At 44.0% G+C, this 24,578-nt stretch overlaps 2 protein-coding genes across 4 annotated transcripts in view; one reads left to right on the forward strand and one right to left on the reverse strand.

The window, feature by feature from the left end:
• LOC145351949 (dedicator of cytokinesis protein 2-like) overlaps positions 1-24,578 on the reverse strand; it is a 595,946-nt gene that overhangs the window by 242,547 nt on the left and 328,821 nt on the right. The window lies entirely within an intron of this gene.
• LOC145351947 (INSYN2B protein-like) overlaps positions 2,772-24,578 on the forward strand; it is a 77,384-nt gene continuing 55,577 nt past the window's right edge. For both annotated transcript variants that reach the window (XM_080201762.1, XM_080201763.1), the window contains exons 1-2: positions 2,772-3,315; positions 6,782-8,919. In XM_080201762.1, the coding sequence (XP_080057888.1) occupies positions 7,697-8,919 (1,223 nt within the window). In that variant the 5' untranslated portion in view covers positions 2,772-3,315; positions 6,782-7,696. The remainder of the gene's footprint in view (positions 3,316-6,781; positions 8,920-24,578) is intronic.

The following is a 24,578-nucleotide window of genomic DNA, read 5'->3' on the forward strand; positions in this document are numbered from 1 at the left end:
GTATGCTACCCCAGTGGCTTGAAAAATACATTTCTCCTTCTTGAGGTATACTCCAGTTTCTTGAAATCTCTTTAGCACCTCCTCTAAGTTAGCAAGGTGCTCAGCTTCTGTTAATTTAGTTATAAGAACATCATTAAAGTATAGCTCATGGCAGCCCTTGCAACAGACAATCGTCTTCTGGAAAATAGCACCTGTTGATGACACACCAAAGAGCACGCATATATACTGGAACAAACCTTTGTCTATGTTTATTATGACATGGCCTTGGGAAGGATCATCTAATTCAAGTTGCTGATGTGCCTGACCTCTGGCCAGCTTTGTAAACAGGTCTTCAACTTTGGGATTGGATGTTTATCCAACTTGGCAGCCTGATTAATTGTTAACTTGTAGTCCCCACAAATGAAAATGGTCATGTCTGGCTTCAACACGGGGACCATAGGTGCTGCCCATTCCGCAAACTGAACTAATTGGATAATGCCCAGTTCTTCCAATCTCTTTATTCAGTATCCGTGTTTTTCCATAAGGCATCCAGTACTAGTCTTGCCCTAAAAAATCGAGGGGTCATGTGCAGGTTTTTTTATTTTGCTGGTCAAGAAGAAACTTTCATATTTCTTTATCAGTTCAAGCAGTCCTCCTGCCCGCACATGGAAAATTTCAGTCTAATTTAACCTGATTTCCTTATACCAATCGTGGCCCAGAAGGCTTTGTCCTTTGCCTGACACTACCATTACTGGAAGCTGGGCAGACAGTTGCTCATAGTTTACAGGCACTGTCATCATCCCCATTATTTTTATGGCTTCTCATGTGTAAGTTGCTAACTTTGCTGCAGTATTCTTTAAATTCAACGGGAGGCTCAATCTCTCAAGTACCGAAATGTATGTTTCCTACCACAGCATCAGATGCCCCGTTATCTAGTTCCATCTTAAGAGGCTTTCCATTTACCAGGAACATTACAGTAATGGGGGGGCTATCTTGCCTGTTTTCAGGTTAAACAGGGAGTGAGCATCTGCTAGCTTCTTCTACATTATATATGTGTGATGCTCTACTTAATCAGTTTCTGGGTAGGCTTGACTGGCTTTTGCACCGGTGCCTTAAATGGCCTTTCCTGAGACAGGAAAAACACTTAGCATCTTTATATCTACAGGATTCAAGGGAGTGGTTATCCTCAAAATGATAATATTCTGCTTCAACCTTTCCCAGTTGATTTCCTCTTCTAAATCTTGTTTCATTTATGGCTGAATTTGCTTTCCACTTCACTACTAAATCTTTGTTTTTGGCGCCATTACCAACTGCAGGTTCCTGTCCCAACGTGGGGTGTGGGTGCATGTGTACATATTCCTGTGAGATTATGTGTGTGTGTGTGTGTGTGTGTGTGTGTGTGTGTGTGTGTGTGTGTGTGTGTGTGTGTGTGTGTGTGTGTGTGTGAGTGAGTGAGTGAGAGATTGTTTTACCATCTATTTGTGTGCATGTCTTTGAGATCATGTGGGCATCTCTGTGTTGCTATGCATGTCTGTGACTGTGAGATTGTGTGGGTGTAGATGAGTGTCTGTGTGCATGCATGTGCCTGTGAGATTCTGCAGGTGTGTGTCTTTATGAATGTGAGCATAACCATTGGGAGTGGGTTAAATCACTTCCAACGAATTTTGCACTCATTATTGTTAGTGCTGAGTACTGGAACACTCAGGTTAATCTTTGACCTCTCTGAAGTGAAGCCAAAGACAGATACTGCTCTTAATGCACCAGTGTGACAACTCTTCTTCCCTCCTAAGCTATTCTGTGGCCTGTCTGAATGAGATAGTCAATTTAATACCAATTAGTGCTGAAGAGACTTCAGAGGGCAGAAGAAACTTCTTCACAAAGGCTGTGAAATTCAATCACTGGCTTCTGTTTAATTTGAGTTCCATTAAGGACCAATATCTGTGGGCTGAGAAGCGTCATTCACGGAAAATAGAACAGATGCTGTATCACGATGCCAGTTTCATGGTTTTCAAAACTGGAAAAGACGTTGGATGAAAGGTGCTTTGGGTTTCAATATCTTGCCTTCAGATTGGAAAACTTGGCAACATTCACCTATGCTGAATCAGCTGGTGTCTATGGAAGTCTACCACAAATACTTCAGCCATGAACAAATAGAACGGGAAGGAGAGGGGAGTGTTCAAGTGAAGGTCTGTCCTATTCTGATCTAGGATACTTTCTTACTCAATTTTCACACAGGAGGTTCTGGAGTGATGCAGTCCCATTCAAGTACCCCCGTGCCACCTCCAGACTGGTGTGTTGATCTCCTCTTGACTTGCTGAGGGTGATCTGACTTGGCAGCAGAACTCATCCCTTTAGACCCAGACGGGAATGCTAACACTGAGCCAGTGGTCACTCCATCCAAATCTAAACAACCCCACAGTATTGAGAGGCCAGATTCTCACTTCCATCCACAGAGTTGTCTGGAGTGGAGTTCAAATGTTTCACTTTCTTGATGCAAGAGGTGGAGTGTTGCCAATGCACATGGGAACATTCTTAAGAGAAGGTACAGCTTATTATGGTGCAACATGTTTGAAGATAAATAGTCCAAGGTGATTCATTTGGGGAAATGAAGATGGCCTGACAGGCAAGCCAGGATCTAAGAAGTAATAATTGAATTAACAGAACCAAAAGCATAGTTCCATTGCCCTTTTAATGGTGCACAGGGGAGAACAGATTGCACTAACAGGCAGACTATGAACAGCTTGAGACTTGTGGATGGAGGAATAGCAATTGCCAAAGCCTGGGTAATTTAGAGCTTTAACCGGATGTAGGGAGTCTGAACTGATTGACATGTGGATAATTATTTACCCAAATCTCACCTCTACTGCTAACCCAGGACATCTCTGGTCTGAGTGTGGTGTACAGGCAGTTCTCACGTGGAATGTGTATTGAAGAGAGAGAGCGAGAGAGAGAGAGAGAGAGAGACAGCGACAGTACTGTCAGCTCTGCTTCAGCTTTATTTGCTAGCAGTGCAGTAGCTCAGGCTGTAAATATACTAAAGCTGATCCTTGGCTTGCATGGTACAGTATTACTGAACAAAGCTCCGCCAAGCTTTCTCCTCTCAGCACTTCAGCAGGACGAGGAGTTATGAATTGACTGGATTACCCCGTGCACGGACAGAACGGGGGATGGAGAGGGGAGGAGGGGTGGCTGAGGGATTAGCCTTGCTAAAGCTTTTAGCTGGTTCCATCGGGGCATTAACTTCAGGGGTCTCCTCATGAGAAGAGCTGGAAATGGCACCCCGTGCTCACTGTCAGTGTATGTCCCGGATATCGTATGGCGTGGGGGACCTGGCAGGTAAGAAGTCTTTCGCTCGCAATAAGAACCCGCAGAATTTGGAGCATTACCATAAAACATGTGGCATTTAAAAGTGGGCAACTTGTTAAATGTTTTTCGGTCGATGCGTTTCAACCTCTATGTCTGTATGCTGAACCAGCATCTTAAATCAGTGTTAAACCTGCGCCTTTAATGATCTGTGAAACGGCAAGTATATTTGTACAGAGGGGCTGCGTGTCAATCACTTGATCTTTACATCTGTTTCCTGCGCTGTATCTAGTACGTTCGCCGATGATGTTTGATGTGGTGTTCCTTAGGAAAGGTAGCCAACGCTCAAGGTTGTTGAAAAGCTGCCGCCTCTGCCTAGCTCTCTATCCCCTCAGTTTCCCCAGCAGAAAGGTTGGAATTTAGGCAGTGACAAGTTACTGCCATCACTCAGTCGTGCACCCTCGCTTCAGGATGTGCAGGAAGAATGTGGAAGGAGAGGGAGAGAGAGAGGTTGAGAGAGAGAGGGTGCAGTGGGGGTGTATGTGTGGGGAAGAGGTGCAGGGGTCTGGGGGCGGAGTGTGGCAGGCAGGGCAAGCGGGGGAAGACAGTTAGAAACTTTAATCAACAGCTAGTGGAAAACCGGTCGATTGTGATCTGCAGCCCCACTTGGACTGGCAGGACTGGTGTTAATGGTGAACAACAGATGAAGTAATCCTGCTCCAAGTTAAAATAATGGACAACTTTTACATTTTATTTATTTTCTCTTCCCGTCGGAAAGTTGAAGCTCAGCAGTGTAAGTATAAGCCATTCAACTTCGCTCTGAATTATTACAGATTGGTTAGAGGTAGGTTAGAAATAGTCGATATTGCAAAGAGATGAAGTGAGTTCGAGTGAAACTCTCAAATTTCAAACCTTCACTCCAAAGGCACTTAAGGGAATGAGGGAGTACAGGGCTGTGTCCGAGCCCATAACTTTTAAGTCATAAGCTAAGGGTAACCAGCACTTGGAACTGAGTCCCCACACCCCCATCCCCACCCCACTCCCTACACCACCCCGCCCCTGTCTCTGTCCCCTCCATACTCCTGGTGTAGTTAAAAGCCTGAAATCCTTTAGGAAGTAGTGAGATGTCAAGAGGAGGAATGGGGCAGCAAGGTGAAGAGTATGAATGAGCTGATCTCTCCTTATCCTTGTACATCTGGTAATTTTCCTCCCCAGAGCTGACCCACTTCTAGCAGATCTCCGACAATGTATTTCATTGCTAGCTAACAGCTGCTGAAAAAAGGTTAAGGCTAAGTTGCACCAGCTTATTTTAAAGTGATGATTTTCAGAGATTTTATGAATGCGGTGTAAGTCGGTTTTGTAAAGATACCAATAGGTTTTCGCAGATTTCGAGCAAACCTTGCTATTTCCCCTCTAACAATCTTTTCACAGCAGAGGCTTTTCTTCTCGTTTCTCATTCTTTCGATCACTTCTCCTCTCTGGATGCCAACCTTTGCTGGGACAGCTTTGCAGTAAGATCAGGTGGTTTCCCTCACTATCCTTTGGTCACCTCTAAGACTAGACAGCAGACAGCGCTGTCCTGTCCTGTTTACCCGATGATCACACTCCAGCATGGATTACTGGACAGTGAAAATTCCCATCTTTCCTCAATCCAAGGGCAGTAATGGAGTTGTAGGCAGTTTCCCGACTTGAATGCCTAACCAGGAATCATATATCCAGTCTGGTTTTTAAATTCATGCTGGGGTGGAAAATATATTAAATTTTATGCATAAAGTGCACAATGTCTTTCTCAATATACCAGTAATACAATGTGTAAATCCACAGTGCCATCAACATTTTCTATAAAAGGGTAGACATTTGATAAATCTCTCCCCTTACAGCGGCTCCTTCTGCTAACCTAATTAGGCAAAATGCTATGGCATCCTTTCTAGTGAAAACAGTTCTGTGGTTCACAGCTGCATGTCTTCTGCTGTGCAATGGGTCTGTTGCACGCTTCCCACATCAGAATAACTGACAGCAGGACCACAAGCTTAGCATTAGTGCAGGGTCATTTGTCAAGGATTGTAGCCATGGAAATAGGTGTCTAGCACCTATCCAAAACAGCGACGCCTGAGTAAATGCGAGTATGGGACACTGACACACAGTAAGCATTAACTGACGTGAGTCTGAGGTTTTATTTTAAAAATCACATTGCCACCCATCTCCAACAGCCCGGTTCAAACCAATAAATGAAGGAGTAGGAAATTGAAACGCAATTGGGTTTAACAGCCAATTGATCTTTCTCCTGGATTGTCTGCAGGGTTCCACAACACCTCTGGAAGGTTGGCAACTCGAAAGGTACTGCACCTCTTATGGTCTGTGTAATACAACACAAGGCTGCCTAGTTCATAGAGCTTAGAAAACAGGCAATCATTTCTCAACATTGCAACTGTGACTCAACTAAAGTGTTCACTCAAACTCTAAGGAATGCCCCAAAGTTGTAAAAGCTTCTTCGTTCATAGTTTGTTCTTTACATTTCCATTTAAATTTAAGGGTTCAATTAAAGTCCATGCTAGGTGAGAGTTAACACCTCTCCATCTACTCATTTTTAGTTCTTAAGCCAACTTCACTATTTCAAAGTTTTGCATTTTTTATTCTTCGCCCCCCTCATCTGTGAGTCCTGGAGGTATCTCTCACTACGGTACATGCACACCAGGACTGTTCTTCGCTTCAGTATCACCTCTAAGTCAGCTCCCTTAACGAAATACCCAAGAGCGAGAGAGACAGAGTGAAGGTTCGGTAGCTATTGCATCTTGGGAGGCATCACAGCTGAGCCTAATTCCGTCATGATCCGGTGTCCATGCACACAGACAGACACACACTTTTAGCAGGGATCACAGGATAGAAGAATTCCTGGTTGACCGACCTGTCTGAGAATCTTGGGTTGTCAGCCAAAAGCAACGATCTCTGCAAAGACCAGGAATCAAAACTAGAAGGTTGTGGGCAGTAAAACAAAACTTTTATCAACTGAGCCTTTAGAGGGTGCTGTGAACAAATATTTATACTATTGCCAAGGTTAACCCATTGCCAACAGTAAAATCTATTCAAGGTCCTTAAAGGAACAGAATTAGGAAGCTCTGACTGACGGTTTATAGTTTGAAATATATGCATCACCTTAAAATCTGGGAGGTCCATAGGCAGTACAGGTGATTTAATGAGTTTACACAAAAGGCCCAGAAGGGACAGCCTAAGGAATGCAGTGAGATGCAATGTAGGGGAATATTGCAGGTTACGTTCTATGGATAATCAAGAGATTGCACAATTGCAAGGGAATCATTTCTTCAGGGAATTTGACAGATAACCTATTCATGTTCTGTATATGACCATGTTTCAAATCAGATCACAGGGCATAGAAGGAGCTCTGGATTTAAAAAAAAATCACATCATTATTTGCCTGAATTGAAATGTTCGGCCTAAGCAAACCATTAAATCATTTTCTTTTTTATATTCCTTTTACCAGAAACAAGTGTGATTTCTCACTGCCAACTGGCCAATGTGTTCTCAAGTGTCCTGGTGTGTTGTTTAGGGCGTACATCCAAATTTGAGAGCCACTGAAAATTGTGTCTGCAACCTCCTCCTGGCGTACAGTTGAAATCAAATATATTCCAATAAACGTCACTTGACAACCAGGCTTCGCTATAATCGGACAGCAATGGTCTCTCTCTCCCCCTGATTTGGAGCTGATTGGGTTCTGCTTGTTGAATGAGAAAAGGTTCTCCCTAATGGAAGCTGCTATCAGAGGAGCCAGTCTGAACACCATCACCACAGGACAGGGGGTCCACCCGAGGCAGTTCTCACATGAGCTTCCCCCATGGCACTGACCAACCACACCCAGAATCCTGAGAAAATCTCCTTCTTGTTTGTAGCTGAACACACAGAAGCCCCTTTGACAGCCACATCTTCCCTCAGGAGGGACGTGATGGCCTGCTGGTGACTCACAAAATAGCCTCGGCGCCATTTTACAATGGGTGACGTCTGGAATCGCAAGGCAAAAGCTTGTTCAGTACAAAGTGACACCCAGCTGTTAACGTCTTTGCACCTGATTTCTGATGTGTACTTTCAACTTTTGACAAAGCGTTTCTTTTCCTCAGCCCTCTTTCTGCCTATCCGTTCACTCAGTTCCAATGTGAGCAGAACTAATGGTGTTGACAGAGCTCGAACCTGCATTCTCCGGTTCCCGTTCCTTCAGTCTGATGAGCGTAACGGACAACTGTAACCAGGGGAGCAGAAGTCACCCGTTGACCTTGCAGTCCAGTTCATTCTGAGCTACAGTGATGTTATCAGGTTTTTGGCAGGGGAATATTTCCACCTGCAACTCATCGTTTTTCACCTACATGCCTCGTCACAATTTTTCGCCTTTTTGCTGAGCACTGCGATGGGTCGCAAGGAAAGCAATTATCTGGAGCCTTTGAGATGTAACAGTGCTCCAGTGCAAAACCCAAAAGCACGCTCCCTAGCACTCAAGCAGGAAGGTCACGATTCTGCTGATTTTGCCGGGCAAGTCCAGCAACGCAAAAGCAAAGTTCAACAGGTGCACTTCAAAGAGGAATGCATGTCTAACATGAGAGAAAGGACTGAAGGGAAACCCACACTTAAAGGGAAAGCACAAACCTCTAGGCCTCGAGGACTGGCCAACTGTTCACTGGTGATTACAAAGCCCCAGGGTGTCCTCAAAAGCATTGCTATTCAGACATCACCAAGTCTGAGAAAGCACCTTCCAAAGTTTAAGGGGAAGCTGAAGACCACCACAAGATTGACCAAGGGGTCATTGTCAATGGAGTCAGTGAAAGCTACCAGGGTTACCCTCACAAGCAATGGCCTGGCTTTGGAAACCAAGGAGACTGCAATGCAGTCTAAACAGACAGAGTCAGGCCAAGCCCAAAAGCAAGGGACTGAAAGACCCGCCAGGGCATCACCCCAGTCGAGCATCTACAGCTCGGTCAAGAGGAAATCGTTGTCACAAGCATCAGATCCTGAGCTACAAGACACACTGCAGGACAAAGCAGTTTCGTGCCAGTGCCCAGGCACATCCACGGACGCACATAATTTTGAGAACTCAATGGTCTCGGGCAGCCCATCGGACCCTGGTCACTCTGGTTCTAAAGTTGCTGCCTCCCTGCTGGAAAGTTGTGGGAGTCGTGCACACCCAAAGTGTTCTGCTGTGCACCAATTGGAGCCAGAGCCCACACGACAATGCACTGCAACTGAGACCAGGGGCTCATGTCACTGCAAAAAAGAAATTTGGCTAGACTATTCGGAGCTCCCTGCCGACTGTGCAGGGAAAAGCAATCAAGTGGGCACGGACGTTTCCAAATCCCCACTGTGCTCACTAAGTGGTGTTAAAGCAGGCCTCTCGGGCACTGAAAGCTCTCCAAAACCCATACGCAATCATACAGCTTCCTGTAACACGGAAATAAAATCTCAAACCAGCAAAAGGATTAAGGAAATTAATCAAATCCATCTGACACCGAGGGACCTTTGTGATCTCCAAGGCAGAATGCAGTTTATAGAGGATACCTTGCAGTCAAACGAACACAAGATTAAAGTCCTCTTGAATGTAATTCAGGACATGGAGAAAACCAAAGCACTCAATGAAGGGTACGACGGTTTTTATTACTTTTTTTTACTGCTTTTGTCTCACACTCTTGTTTAGCAAATCAGTGGAATCCCAAAATAAATTCCCCCACTTCCAATCTGGTGAGACTTGAAACTCTGCCGGGGGTCTGGCAGAGCTGGATCAAACTGTACGAGAGAGGGGAACAAGGAGGAGGCCATTGAGCCGCTAACTCCACATTCACTTAGTACACTAACCCCAATTACACAACTCTACTCCATTTCCCAAAATACCCTCAACTCACCCTCAACAAAACACTGATTAACAGAGTTCTAATGGGGCCCACTTCTATAGGTATTTGGAGTAAAAGTTCTAGATTTGTGCTGTCCTTTGTGGAAAAAAAAGTTTCCTGATTTTCTTCCTGATTATTCGTACCAATATGAATACTTAATGTGTCTATTCTTCACCTCCCAACCAGAACAAACATTTTCACTGTATCAACCTTACCAAGTCTCTACCATTTTAAAAAGCTTCATCACATTATCCCTTTGATAGGTAAAGGAATCCAAACCAAGGTTATGCAATTGGCCATCATAATTTAACACACTACAACTTGTTCTGATGAACAAGTTTTCATCACACTTGAAACCACTCCAAGTCCAATATATTCTTGCTGAGGTGTAGTGTCCCTAACTGAGGCGACTGTGCAAATCCCCCAGTCACCACAATCCGGCACCTGTTTGGGTACATTGAGGGAAAATTTAGTATGGCTGATGCACCTAACCAGCACATCTTTGGATTGTGAGAGGAAACCAGAGTACCCAAAGGAAAGCCACGCAGACAAGGGAAGAACATGCAAACTGCACACAGACAGTGACCCAAGTTGAGAACTGGGTCCTGGTGCTGTGAGGTAGCAGAGCTAACCATTGTGCCACTGTGCCATTCCAGGTTAGTAGGGTATGCACCCTTAAAACTTAAACAACATCAATCAGAGACATGTCAATTATCTTCATTAAATCAAGAAGAATTTGTAAATGTTGTTTTGGCATTAACTATATCTGATAAAACTCAAAGGGACAGAATTACACAGAATATATAAGACAGAAACAGAGCAATTGCCTGAAATAATCTAAGCCAGTGTTGCTTTTCCACATGGGAATCCTCCCACTTTACTTCATCTCATCCTATCTATCTATCCTTCAATTCCTTTCTGTCGCATATACTTACTTAACTGCTCCTTTATCCTATTCACCTTAACCACTCCATGCAGTAGGCAGTATTGCATTCTAATCACTCAATTTAAAGATGTTCTTTCCAAAGTTGCTTATTGAATTTATGATCGATTACCCTTATGTTTCTTAGTTTTGGATTCCCCCACAAATGCCATCTCTACATCAATCCAAGGAAATCCCTTCCCAATTTTAAAGACAGGGTTGCCTTCCTTTTGAAAGGGAAATATCTCCAGCTCCTTCCAGATGTATCTGATCTTTGTAAATGTTCCTTTCGCCTTTCCCAGTGCATCTACATTTTTTATTCTAATATAGAGCCTGGGAAAACGGAAGGAAGGATGACAAAAACAAATTTAGGAATGGCTTTCATTATGTGTGAGTCAGATTCAGTGGACAATGCTTGTGATACATGCATCCAGTATCCAAGTGTGCCCCGAAACATGCCCCTGCCCTTTTAGAGTCTGGGTCCATTGCTGATGTCCAGGGAGTAATGAATTGTTCATGGGAATGCGCAATGTCACTTGGAGTTCTGGAGGAACTGGACTATCTGCTGTCTTTTGTCCCATTCTACATTACCAATTGCCTTAAAAAGACAAGGAGCATCAATCAGGCTTACAGAGGTAGTGAAGGTACAGTAAGGAAATTGTTGCTGAGTTCCCAGATTTGTTTATCAACAGGAATATCCAGGGCTCCGTTCTGGGTGAGAGATGGAGAGTTCAGAATGGGATGAATCCCTCCTGTTCTCCCGCGCGTGCATTATGCTGGCAGCTAATTACAATGTCCTGTTAGAGCCTTCTCACAGTGGGCTGGAGAATGCCGTAGAACAGTGGGGGGAAACAGGGTAGAGCTTGGCTCATTGTGATGGTGTGAGGCAGGTGATAGCAAGTCAACAACCAGATTAATGGCTCCTTAATTTCCATTCACTTAAATCCGCTGAAGTGTTAAACAAGCTGCTGGCCCACTATTGCCCATATCCCCTATTATCTAAAGTTAAGACTAACTTCATTGCTTCTGGAGCAGCATTTGACAAAATCTGATAGCTTGCATAAGACACAATGCCAGAAATCATAGGGTGCAATGTAATAATTACATCGCAATTATGCAAATTAGACTCTTTGCCAATTACTTTCCCCACCAGGGCTGTGTCTCTTCTATTGTTTCTGTGCCTTTTTAAAAGTTCTAGAGTTGTGTGTAACACTGGCATGACTGAACTTACTGCCCAACTCTATATATTAGTCAGTCTTCAGGAGCTGTGGCTGTCTGTAGGATGAAGGGGAAGATGCTTCGACATTGTTGTTTAGTAGGAAATTGTGTTTTAAGCTGATTAACTATTCCCTCAGGCTTAGTAGATTTATTTATTTATTTACAAGTAGGCTTACATTAACACTGCAATTACTGTGAAAATCCCCTAGTCTCCACACTCTGGTGCCTGTTCAGTTAAACTGAGGGAGAATTTCAGCGTGGCCAATGCACCTAACCAGCTTTGGACTGTGGGGAGAAACCAAAGCACCTGGAAGAAACCCATACCAACATGGTGAGAATGCACAGACTCTGCATAGACAGTGACCCAAGCTGGGAATCAAACCTAAGGTCCCTGGCGCTGTGAGGCAGCAGTGCTAACCACTGTGCTGGCCCTGGAGTTCATGGCACCAATCACCTAGGCGGAGAAAAATAAAAGATGACACAGGGAACGATACATCCCACAATGTCCTTGCCAGCTGTTTACAGAAACAATCCAGAACCCCTATCCATTCTCTCCCCATAGGCCCAGAATTTTTGCTTGAGGTATTTATTCATTTTATCTTGTGCTCACTTCAATGTAATTTCTATCCATGGAAAACAAGCAATCCCAATATATGCAACAACTTGCACTCCACTGTTGTGAGAAGCATCTGTGATGGTCCCTTGGCTTCATGACCCTCATCACCCTTCCATCTGGTCAACTATAACACTAACACCTTGTAGTTACATATGTAAATTTAAAATGGCAAACCATCCAAAAAAGCATCCGCAGGAGGTAAATCAATCAAAGGCACATAAGTAACTGTTTTCAGTCCAGGCAATCAAAAGCTTGGTTGAGGAGGTTGGTTTCAAGTAGCGTCTTGAAGGAGAGAAGGAATTTAGGGAGGAAAATCCTGAGTTTGAGTAGACAATGGAAGTCACAGCCTCCCAGTGTGGAGCGCTAAAAATCCACAATGCGCAAGAGGTTAAAACTGGAGGAGTAGTCGATACGTTAGAGGGTTATAGGGCTGAAGGAGATTACAGAGATAGAATGGGGTCAATGGAGGGATTTGAAAAAAAAATGTGAATTTTAAATCTCAATAAATTTTAGGACTACGAACCCTGATTTTAATATAACATGTCCAGAAGGAACGGGATTGGGTCGGATACATGATTTTGTATCTTTCACTTCACTGAAGGCAACAGGCTTCCAATCCAAATTTATGACACAAATGCTGGAGTGGGTTATTTTAAAAGCCAGGATTGTAGGTGCTGGGGAGAAAGGGTTTGGAGAGGTGGTGTGATTTCATGAAATTTATCAAACATCTTCTGAAAAAGCCGTATGTGCCACACTCAACAGTGCCCCTTTATCTGTCATATTCCCCAAAAGCCCATAATTAAGTGTGTAAGTATTCTTCAGAAGTACCCTCTGCTAGTGCTCATTCATCCACTCTACTCACTAACATCATCCTTTTTTTAACACTCTGGGTAATGATATTTCAATTTTTTACCCAGGTGTGGTTCAACCTCCTGTTATAGAAAGCACTCAGCTTTCACTGATTTAAAATCAAGCAAAATGTACATCCAAGTTAATCCACAACAACTAGTTGAAAATCTTCATCACAGAATCCCTACAGTGCAGAAGGAGGCCATTCAGCCCACTGAGCCTGCATCGGCAACAATCCCACTCAAGCCTCATCCCCATAATCCCATATATTTACCCTGCCAATCCCCCACTCAGGTTGAACCCAGGTCCCTGGCGCTGTAAGGCAGCAGTGCGAACATGCCACCTTGCTACAAGCTCACCCACAGCTCGTGGTGAGACAGAGGCTTATATTTTTATTAGCCCCTTTCTTTTGATCAAGGATGTAACATTTGTATCTTCAACTCTTTCCCCCATCCTCCCCCACACCTTAGCCCTTTATCATCTGAACTATATAAGTGCCTCTGCCATCTCTTCATCCCTGTTTGAGGGTAAATAACATCTAAGACCTATTTTTACACCTGTTAACAAGTATTTTACAGTGCCCTTTTAAATCTTTGGTTCCACTGATAAATATCTTGCATGCATCTCAAAAATTCCTACAGTTTCATTTTCAACTTCCTCTGTCAAAACTAATTTTAAATACTTAATAATCAGCTGGCTCACTTAAGTACACAAAGCTGCATTAATATTTAACTGTTTTTTTCTGCTTTCTTTGATCATCCTTTTATTTCCTTTTACATTGACCTGTAAACTTCTCTCATATTCCCACTTCACCCTCCTCATCTTTACTTTTGTTTTCTTTCTATGTTTTTAATGATTACCATACATTTTGCTGGATTTAAGACAAGCCTCTCATTTTTTCGAAACCTTTCTGTTCCTTCTTCCATGGAATGCTTTATTCTTGGCATTTTTGTGCTCTGTGACCCCGGGGCTGGATTTAATATTCTCCCATTGATAATTTTGAAGGCTGGAGAGTGACTGGTTAAATCTAGGGGCTGGTCTACCCATTGTCTACCCGACTGCCCCCCTCCCCATTTGTAACTGTGCCAACGGTGGGGGAGTTGTGTTGTGTGGCTGATGCACTAGTAGTATGATTAAGATTCTTGAGTGGGCAATTAATGCCCTTCAATTGGTGGCAAGGTGGTACAGTGGTTAGCACTGCTGCCTCACAGTGCCAGGGACCCAGGTTCGATTCCTGGTTTGGGTCACTGTCTGTGGGCAGACTGCATGTTCTCCCCGTGTCTGAATGGGTTTCCTCCAGTTTCCTTCCACAGTCTGAAAGATGTGCTGGTCAGTACATTGGCCACGCTAAATTCTCATCAGTGTACCGGAACAGGCACTGGAGTGTGGCGACTAGGAGATTGTCAGAGTAACTTCAGTGCAGTGTTAAAGTGAGCCAACTTGTGACACTAATAAATAAATAAACTTTAAACACTTAAAGGCCCAAACTCCCACTGGAAGAATTTAATCTGCAGGGGGAGAGGGCCACGGCAGGTGCCCAACCCAGCAAGTTTCCTTGCCTGGGCTGCTAGCAAGTGAGGGGGTGTAGTAGTATACTGTTTCTCTTTGGACCCAATAAAGCATCCCCATCCACTCCTCCCCAGCACTTTAACAATCCCCTCCATCAAATTGCCATTATTCAAGGTGACCGAAACCTTAGCCTCCACCCTCTCCACTCCAACTCGCTCATTAAAGGTCACACCAGCTTGGCACTATGAAAATCCTGATCCCTCTGTCCCAAAGTCCTGAGGAACTGACACGCTCTGGTTGACTGGCAACTCTCTGAGGCAAGACTTTCTGATCCTGTATGGCAGAAGTCCCACCTCCAGCCCTATTGAAAGCCAACCGACAGGCAAATGACTGTGTGGCAGCCAGCATTCTCATGCTCTCCCACCACCACCCCCCCGCCCCACCACCCACTCTCCCCCTCCCCGCCCTCATCCCTCCTCAATCTTTAAGCTGTGGACGTCACAGAATCTGGGACCTTGTATAAGTCATCAGTCCGTGCGATGTTGTTTCTTGCGCTAGGTGCAAGACACTGGTGTTCTCCATGTCAAATAATAAAGATTTCTGACAGGGAGACTTAAGGAAGCAAATGACCATTAAAAAAAACATGCTATGTACAAGGCTTTTAATTTATTGGCCGCAGATCTCCATATGTTATTATTTATAATGAGACACATTAAGTGATGCCTAACAAAATGACTATTATCAATGAACATGACATAGAAATTGTTGAAGGTATTAAATGCAACAAACACAGGAGGTGTATACAACTTGTAGATTTCCTATAACATGTAGTATACAAAGTACTAATATCAAAAGTCCTACCTATCAGAACTGAATAATTTGAGTTTTGTTTATTATATGCTACTCTGGTATTTTCATCACTATTTTAGGAATCAAACTATCTGTTTTTTTTCCCTTTTCTTCCCTTAAGTCTAACTTCATCCCAGATTATTCTTCTATATTTCCTGCTCAGGTTGTATTTCTCACCTTTGATTAAGATGCAGAAGGAATATAACAATATGAAATAAATGTGTGCCTGCTTCAATAAACATCACACAACCAGACAGTCCCCAGTAAACACAGCTTGGACCTCATTTTAATGCACTCAGAACCCAATCACTTGCACAGAGTTAACATAAAGCCCATTGTTTTTCATAAGGTACAAAGATTTATGTTTTGTCTTAGTTCGACTACAGTGTAGAAGTGGAGGCATGGTTCACAACATCGGGGAAGGAATTTTGAACAGAAATGACCTGACACGAGTTTACTGGTTCCATAAAAATGAATAGTTAATATTTCCTTCACGCATTGTAATCCTATAAACTGAATTTCTATTAACCACAATTGTTTTGGAATTATCAATATAAATATGAGGAAGCATTAACTATCCCAATGTGCCTTATCTCTGCCTCAGCTACTTGTTTTCCAGTCTTTAAAATCGAAACAGAAGTTTAACTCAAACAAACTGTGAAGCTTTTTCTTCCAAATCAAAATAGTGGACAATGTATCATGGCTACCATAACTGTTGCCATGGCATCAATTTCTAGGCCTGCCATTAAGTGGCCAGAGAGATCCCCAAAGTCTGGCCATAGGATCATTTCAAATTCAAAGCTTAGGACAAACATGGGAGACCGATTGCCATTTTTGGACTGAACTGCCCAAAGGATCTTGAAGGGTAGGCTCCCCATTTTGTGAGGTTGGGAGGATCAGCAGCAGTGACCAGAGTCACTGCCACACCATTTTCTCACATTTCTCCATACCCCCATTTCCCCAATCAGACTAGACCTTCTCAGGGGTCGACATTCACCTGGCCTAATATTGCCGGTAGGCAGACCAAGTGTGCTAAAGCACTGACCACACTCCACCATCTCCACAATAATGAGCCTGGACATATGTTCTGTCAGTCAGCTGTCCCAATCTGCTCAGCGGGAAAACTCATCCAATGATGCTTGTTATGAATTCCTGTGTCCACACTCTTATAATTTTTTTTTCAAAGTTTATTTATTTATTAGTGTCACAAGTAGACTTACATTAACTCGGCAATTAAGTTATTGTGAAAATCCCCTAGTCGTCTGTTTGGGTACACTGAGCGAGAATTTAACATGGCCAATGCACCCAATGAGCATGTCATTTGGACTGTGGGAGGAAACTGGAGCACCTGGAGGAAACCCACATAGAAACAGGGAGAACATGCAGAGTCCGCACAGACAGTGCCCCAAGCTAGGAATCGAACCTGGGTCCCTGGCACTGTGAGGCAATATTATTAACTACTGTGCTACCATGCTGATATAATATAGTGCCCATTATTTCCTTATTTTATATGCTTCCATTCTAATTTCAATTTATGTGAATTGCCTGTCTCAAGCTGTCACACTGCATTTGTATCCAACCATCAATGAAACTGTGCCACCCCTGGTATGAAGGTGTAATTACAGTGTGACAAGTTTACATAGGTAGTTTCCATTGTAAATGTCAACACAGGAATTTATGATGCCAGAAGATATTATGTGCTTAAACGAATGACTAAATCGCATCTGTATGCCCTCATGCAACTATGTCCTGCCCTCTGCTGAACCAGACTTGAAGATTTGACTCCCGCTGTGCAGATGCAAGATCTTTGAGGAGATGAATTATAATAACGATGGCAACAAACACTGTTTTTCTTGGAAGTAACAGATGGTTTTAGGATGGAGTTTACAGTCTGTACTGCTGCGAGGTGCAGTTTGAGCTCCATCAGATACCTTAAACTGTATCATCAGTTACATGCTTGGAAATTTACTGAGACAGTTTCGCATTACAGACTATTATGCCCAATAGTGCAAATAAGAAACCATTACCAAATCCTTTTAAAAATTCCAGTTCCTACTGTGAATTGAATAGGCTCTGATGAATTTAGCATGGCAGTGTACACAATGCTAAGCTTGTAGCTGCCAGTTAATATTGATAAGCTCACTGGACCAGAAGGTCAGATGAATACACAAACATTATCCAAACTCAGAGTCATACAGTCACCCTCAGCCTCTTTTCAAAACAAGGTGATACCACCATACAAAGAGTGAAAGAAAGAGATTGTTTGCATTTTCAGTGTTTCGGGGGGGGGGGGGGGGGGATTCTCTGTGCATCTCCATGGCGCATTTCACGGCGGCCGAGACAACCCGCCATTGGCCGGCGGCAGATTCTTCTGATCCCTCCATTGTCAACATTCTATGTATCCCGCTGCCCTTGGGAAACCAACGGCAGGCATTCACCACTGGTGGGACCAGAAGATCCCGTTGGCGACAACAGCCAGGAAATTCTGGCCAGGAAGTCCCAAAACATTTCATAGCCAGTGAGATACTATTGAAGTGTAGTCATGATTGTAAAGTAGGACACAAAACTGAGAATTAAGGTCACAAATCAGTGATGTTAAAAGGCCAGTTGATTTTTTGTTTGGCCATCGGATGGGGTTTCAGGGAGCTTTCCTATTCTCCCCTGAATAGCGCTGTGGGATTTCTTAGAGCCAGCTGGGAGAGCGGACAGGGGAAGAAGAAGTAAATGAAATAATAGAAAGTGAGGCTTTTTGGGGCTTCTTCCCATGGCCCACTTTGCTCAAGCTATTATTCCAGGATTCTCATGGTCTTACCACCATTATTGTAGTGGATGGGAGGAAGAACACAAAGTGGAAAATGTTTGTAAATTGAAGAAGGAAGGCAAGATGGAGTGGCAAGAAGGAGTTGGAATTTTCAAAAATATTAATTCTTGGACATGTGCATGCTGGTAACAAGGCCAACATGTGACACCCTTTGTGTGTCACCCTTGAGAATGAGGCAGTGAGCATTCTTCAGATGGGGTGTTTTTATATTGAAAGGAGGTTGCTGATGGTGGACCTGTTTGAGGACTTTAAAATGAGGATGGGTTCTAAATGGTAAACTTAGTAAACATGCATTCAATGGTGAGGAGTAAAAATCTAGGAGCTACACATATAAGATAGTCATCAATAAATTCAATAGGGATCTCAGAAAAGAAAGTTAATACTAAAGCAAAATGATGCTGGAAATCTGAAATTAGAAAAAAATGCTAGAAAGGCTTAGCTCGTCTGTGAAGGGAGTGACAGAATAAACAGGATTTTCTGCTCCTGCCCATCACAGGATCAGAAATTCCCTCCCAAAGTCCACGGATCTGTGCCTTCTCCATCAGGTTTTCCATTCTGCCCTTGACGATTCAGACTGCAGGCAGGACAAAGAAATTCCAGCCAATGTTTTGGGTCTATATGACACTGCTACAGAAAAAGTTAATCTGCCCAGAGAGTGGTTCAAAGATGAGACCTACTACCCCAGGAAGTTGTTGTGAAGGTGAATGGCATGGATGCATTTAAGTGAAATCTACACCACTGTTTCCCAACCCTTTCTATGTCACGGTACACCTCGACACTACAAAAAAGTTTCAGGCACTCCTGTAATTTATGCTGCCTTCTGCTTTTATGAATCATTTCTCACAGCACTTGGGGGTATCTTCACGGCATACCAGTGTACTGTCGGAAACCACTAATCGTGATCATTACGGTGGCACAGTGGTTAGCACTTTTGCCCCACAGCATCAGGGATCTGGATCCAATTCCAGCCTTGGGTCACTGTCTGTGTAGAGTTTGCACATTCTTCTCGTGTCTGTGTGGGTTTCCTCTGGGTGCTCCAGTTTCCTCCCGCACTCCAGAGATGTGCAGGTTAGGTGGATTGACTATGCTAAATTACCCCTTAGTATCAGGGGGACTAACTAGTGTAAATACATGGGATTATGGGGATAGAACTTGGGTGGGATTGTTGTTGGTGCAGACTTGATGGGCCAAATGGCCTCCTTCTGTACTGTAGGGATTCTATGATGCTGTAAGGGGGGGAACAAATGGAAGGGTGTGCTGATAGAGTTAAATAGGAAAGGATGGGAGGAAATATATGTAGAGCATAAACACAGGCACGGACTTGCTGGATCAAATGGCTTGTTTCCGGACAACACTTTCAATGTTATTCTTGAACCACTGCAATCTGTGAAGGAGTTTCCACAGTATTGCTGGATGGGGACTTCCAGAATTTGGATGAAGTGATGATCAAAGGTATCCCATGGGGGAGAGAGAGAGAATCAGAGCAAGAGATTTGTCAACATGGATTGAGTGCAAACTGGCACTGACAAGAGATTTAATCAATTGTGAAATAAGTTTGAGTGATGGTGCATGGATCCAGTGTCACAGGATGAAAAGTAAAAGTTTATTTACTTGTTACAAGTAGGCCTACATTAACATTGCAATGAAGTAACTGCAAAAATCCCCTAGTCGCCACACTCCGGCACCTGTACACTGAGGGAGAGTTTAGATTGGCCAATGTACCTAACCAGCATGTCTTTCGGACTGTGGGAGGAAACCGGAGCACCCGGAGGAAACCCACGCAGACGTGGGGAGAACGTGCAAACTCCACACAGACAGTGACCCAGTCAGGAATTAAACCCGGGTCCCTGGCGCTGTGAGGCAGCGGTGCTAACCATTGTGCCACCCTACCATATCATACTGATGAAGGAGCAAAGCATAATATCCTTAATCTACTGATTCTTGTCTGTTAAAGAGAATCATTCATGAACAGCTATGTCATTAGAAGAGCGGTAGTAGACATTATGCATTCAGCGAGTCACTTCTCGGCTTTTTGGCCAAGATCAAGCGTAGTTTTTGATCCTGCAACTGGTCTTGGCCAATGAGGTTACACTGAGGCTTCACCAGAGCGATGTTTTAAAAAACATCTGGGCCTTTTGGCTCAGATGAAACTCAGATCAAGCCTGGGAGGGAATGTAATGCCTCACCCTGTCAGCTTGGATCTTGTTTGATCGAGCCCAAGATGGGAAGAATGGCCTGTCTTTGTCAGCTTGGATCTGTTCTGAAGTGGATTTTGATTGAGAATAAGGTACAAAAAAAAATCGTACATTCAGCAAGTGCTAGATTGCTTTGATATTGTGATGCAAATGAGCTGCAGCTCTGACCTCCACTAACCCCAGCATGCGCAGCTAGCTCCAGTCAAGTCTGACCAGCTATTCAGGTACTAATGTTAAATGGGCCTTGAATGTCATGTCAAACAGGATGGTAAGGATTTCTGGACTGGTGAGGCAATTAACAATGTTGATTTTCCAATGTAAAATTGCCAACACATTGCGAATTTTGCAACACTCCCCCCCACCCACTACCCTCCTGCTCCCCACCACCACCCTTCCCCCCACTCCCCACCCTAACTCTCTCAGTCTTTTTTTCTTATGCATAATGCTTCTGCATGAGGAGTTTCAATAATTCACTGACTCACATCAAAGTATCTAGGTCAGGACACAATCGCAGTTCTTGAATGTGAAACAGCCTCAATGCCTATTACTTTCTGTTAGATCATTGATTCCATCATTCTGCCCTAACACTGTCTTGGCATGTGTCATGAAAATTATCATTATGTTGGCAGACAGCAAGGACTGGCCATAAAAATAAAAAAAACACAGCCAAACTCATGGTGAAACAAGCTCTCAGTGCAGAAAGATTCATCGTTTCGACTCTGCTTCATGCCAAGATCACAAGAGCGATGTTTGAAATCTAAGCTAGCTAGCATACCCAACCCAGAGTGTACCCAACCCAGCACCCTGTCCAAACGGTGAACATGGAAGTGTCACATACAATGGGTTAAATGTTCTTCACTAGCATCGCTGGCATCCACCTCCAGGTTCAAGAATTGTAGATGCGAGGCTGGCTTCCTGGCCCTTGGGAAAAGTTTCAGGAAGCAGTCAGAAAATCTTTCATACCAAGCTTTCTTTTTCTATCTTCCTCAAGTAATTGCCAGAGCAATGACATGATTACCTGCTTAAAGAGATAAATTATGAGGCTAAGCTCCATGGCCTGTATTCCTTCAAATTATAGAAATTTATGGGCAATTTGATTGAGACGTTTAAAATGTTAACAGGAGGCAGCAAATTATTTCATAGAATTCCTGCAGTGCAGAAGGAGGCTGTTCGACTCATTGAGCTTGCACCGACAACAATCCCAACCAGGCCCTATCCCCCTAACCCCACATACTTACCCCACTAATCCTCCCCGACACTAAGGGGCACGGTCGATCAATCAAACCCGCACATCTTTGGAGTTTGGGAAGAAACCGGAGCATCTGGAGGAAACCCACTCAGACAGGAGGAAAACATGTAAACTCCAGACAGTCACCCGAGGCCGGAATTGAAACTGGGTCCCTGGTACCATAAGGCAGCAGTGCTAACACGGTGCCACCATGCCGCCCTTAAGGAGGCAGCAAACTATTTTCATCAGTTGAGTGCGGGCCGGGGGGGGGTGGGGGGGTGGGGAGGGTGAGGGGGGTGTGGGAAGGGAGTGGTGGTGTGAGGATTAAGCATGGGGGAATATTATCTTAAAATTAAAGCAATGCTGTTTGAGGTATTCCACATAAAGGAAATCTTGAGTTCTCTGCCCCGAAATGCACAGATGGGCTGGCGATTACAAGACGGAGATTAATAGATTTTTTTTAAGCAAAAGTATCGAGGAATATGAAGCACAGTCAGGGAATAAGAACATAAGAACATAAGAAATAGGAGCAGGAGTAGGCCATCTGGCCCTTCGAGCCTGCCCCGCCATTCAATAAGATCATGGCTGATCTGTCGCAGCTCAGTTCCACTTTCCCGCCCTCTCCCCATAACCCTTAATCCCCTCTCTTATCAAAAACCCATCAACCCGTGTCTTAAAAATATTTAGCGAGGTAGCCTCCACCACTTCAACGGGCAGAGAATTCCAGAGATTCACCACCCTTTGAGTGAAGAAGTTCTTCCTCAACTCCGTCCTAAACCACCCCCCCCCCTTTATCTTGAGGCTGCGCCCCCTAGTCCTACTGTCTTTTTTGAGCGGGAAGAGTCTCTCCACCTCTATCCTATCCATCCCATTCATCATCTTATACGTCTCAATGAGATCTCCCCTCATTCTTCTAAACTCTAACGAGTACAAGCCTAGTTTATTCAGCCTCTCCTCATAGCTCAACCCCCTCAACTCCGGCATCAGCCTAGTAAACCTCCTCTGCACTCCCTCCAAGGCCAAAATATCCTTGCATAAGTACGGCACCCAAAACTGCACACAGTACTCCAGCTGCGGCCTCACCAATGCCCTATATAGCCGCAGCAAGACCTCCCTACTTTTATATTCAATCCCCCTCGCTATGAAGGCCAGCATCCCATTCGCCTTCCTGACCACCTGCTGCACCTGCAAGCTGGGTTTTTGCGACTCATGCACAAGGACCCCGAGGTTCCTCTGCACCGTCGCCTGCTGCAGTTTTTCTCCACGTAAGTAATAATCCTTCCTACCATTATTCCTAGATGAACTGTGATCAACAGGCTCAGGGGGCCAACTGGCCTGCTCTTGCTCCTAGTTTTTAATGTTCGTGGAGAATGACCAGACAGTAACCCGGACAGCCCCTCAAACATTTAGCCTACTTTAATAAGATGCGAAGAGCTTGGTGCAGAGAAGATTTGTCAGATTGCGGTCAGAGATGAGGGACTTCAATTACATGGAAAGATAAAGAAACTGGGATTGTTTCTCCTTAGAGCAGACAAGATTAAGAGAAGATTTACTTGAGAGCATTGTGAATTATTACTGGTTTCAAAAGAGCAAATAAGGAGAAACTGTTCCCACTGGCAGGAGGTTTGGTAAATAAAGGATACGATTTAAGATAATCGATAATAGAACCAGAGGGAAAGTAAGGACATTGTTCTTATGTAGCCAGTTGTTATAACCCAGAATGCATTGTTCCAAAGGGTTGGTGGAAGCAGACTGTGTCATTGGAAGATTATACACATCGCAAGAAAAGTATATGTTTTGGGGGAAAGAGCAGGAGAGTGGGAGTAATTGGGCATCTGTTTCATAGAGCTGGCACAGACAAGAAGATACAAACTGTGTTGCAAGATTCTATGATTAACAGGCACTGAGGTAAATCATGCTCCTTCACCTGCTGACTAAATTATTGCAAGCTGGAGCTTTGGTGGTCACGTGGACTCAGTGAAGTTGTCAACTGAGGCAGGTGGGGAAGCTTCCTAACAGTGGCACAATGTAAAGAACAGTAGGGGAGTTTGCTTCGATGTCCTGACCTGCTGGATTTATGGTGGCACGGTGGCACAGTGGTTAGCACTGCTGCCCTAGGGACCCGGGTTCAATTCCTGGCTTGGATCACTGTCTGTGCTGAGTCTGCACATTCTCCCTGTGTCTGCGTGGCTTTCCTCTGGCTGCTCCAGTTTCCTCTCACAGTCTGAAAGGCACGATGGTTAGGGGCCTTGGCCATACCAAATTCTCACTCACCTGAACAGGTGCCAGACCATGGCAACTAGGGAATTTTTACAGTAACTTCATTGCAATGTTAATGTAAACCTATTTGTGACTAATAAACAAACTTTAGTTTTATCTGCTCAGCATCACATTGCTGTTCATGGGATCTTGCTGTGCAAATAGTGGCTGCCGTGTTTCCAACATTACAGCAGTGACTGCAGCTCAAAACTATTTCGTTGACTGTGAAGTGCATTGGGACTTTGTGAATGACACTATGGGTGCGATCTTTCTGACTGCTGCACCGGTTAATCAACGCAGAGAGCTAGGAAGATAGTGCATGAGGCTTTTATGTCAGGCGCAAACCAGTCTCGCACTAAATGCCATCTTCCCGGCTGTGTTTTACTGGCATGATCAGCTTCATGTCAAAAACATGTCGTAAGATTGCATTTTCAAACTCATCCGAAAAAAACAGTGTGAAACACTCCTGTTATCTCGCTTGTTTGCTATACTGATAATTTTGTGAGGATCTCGCCCTATGCGTTTTTCCTTCTCCAGCAATGACCAGCTCCTGAAAAATTGCTGGCTGAAGGAGCTCTGAGGAGCTGCTGTGACTGACGATGAAGTCACATGCAGCGCTGAAGTGACTAACTCGCTGAAGGGATCGTCAGTTGGTGATTGCATCTCTCCCTCCATTAATTCAGCCATGTCACACAGCTACAAGCCAGGCTTCTGCTTGGTGCCTTCAATGTATACCACCAATGGCATTAAGGAGATTAAAAGAAATGGACCAGTGAGGGAAAATAAAACTGAAGGATTTTTAGAGCTGTGCTGTTTGTCACCCTAGTAAAATTATGCCATTAATTGAATAAGAAATCTTCAATGATAAAGCTAGTCAGAATAGAGTGAGTGAGAGTAAACAGTTCAGCTCCGCAAAGCTGCTCCGCTATTCAGTAAGATCATGGC

This window comes from Carcharhinus amblyrhynchos, chromosome 13 (assembly GCF_965287045.1).
Source record: "Carcharhinus amblyrhynchos chromosome 13, sCarAmb.v2.hapA, whole genome shotgun sequence".
Classification (NCBI taxonomy): domain Eukaryota; kingdom Metazoa; phylum Chordata; class Chondrichthyes; order Carcharhiniformes; family Carcharhinidae; genus Carcharhinus; species Carcharhinus amblyrhynchos.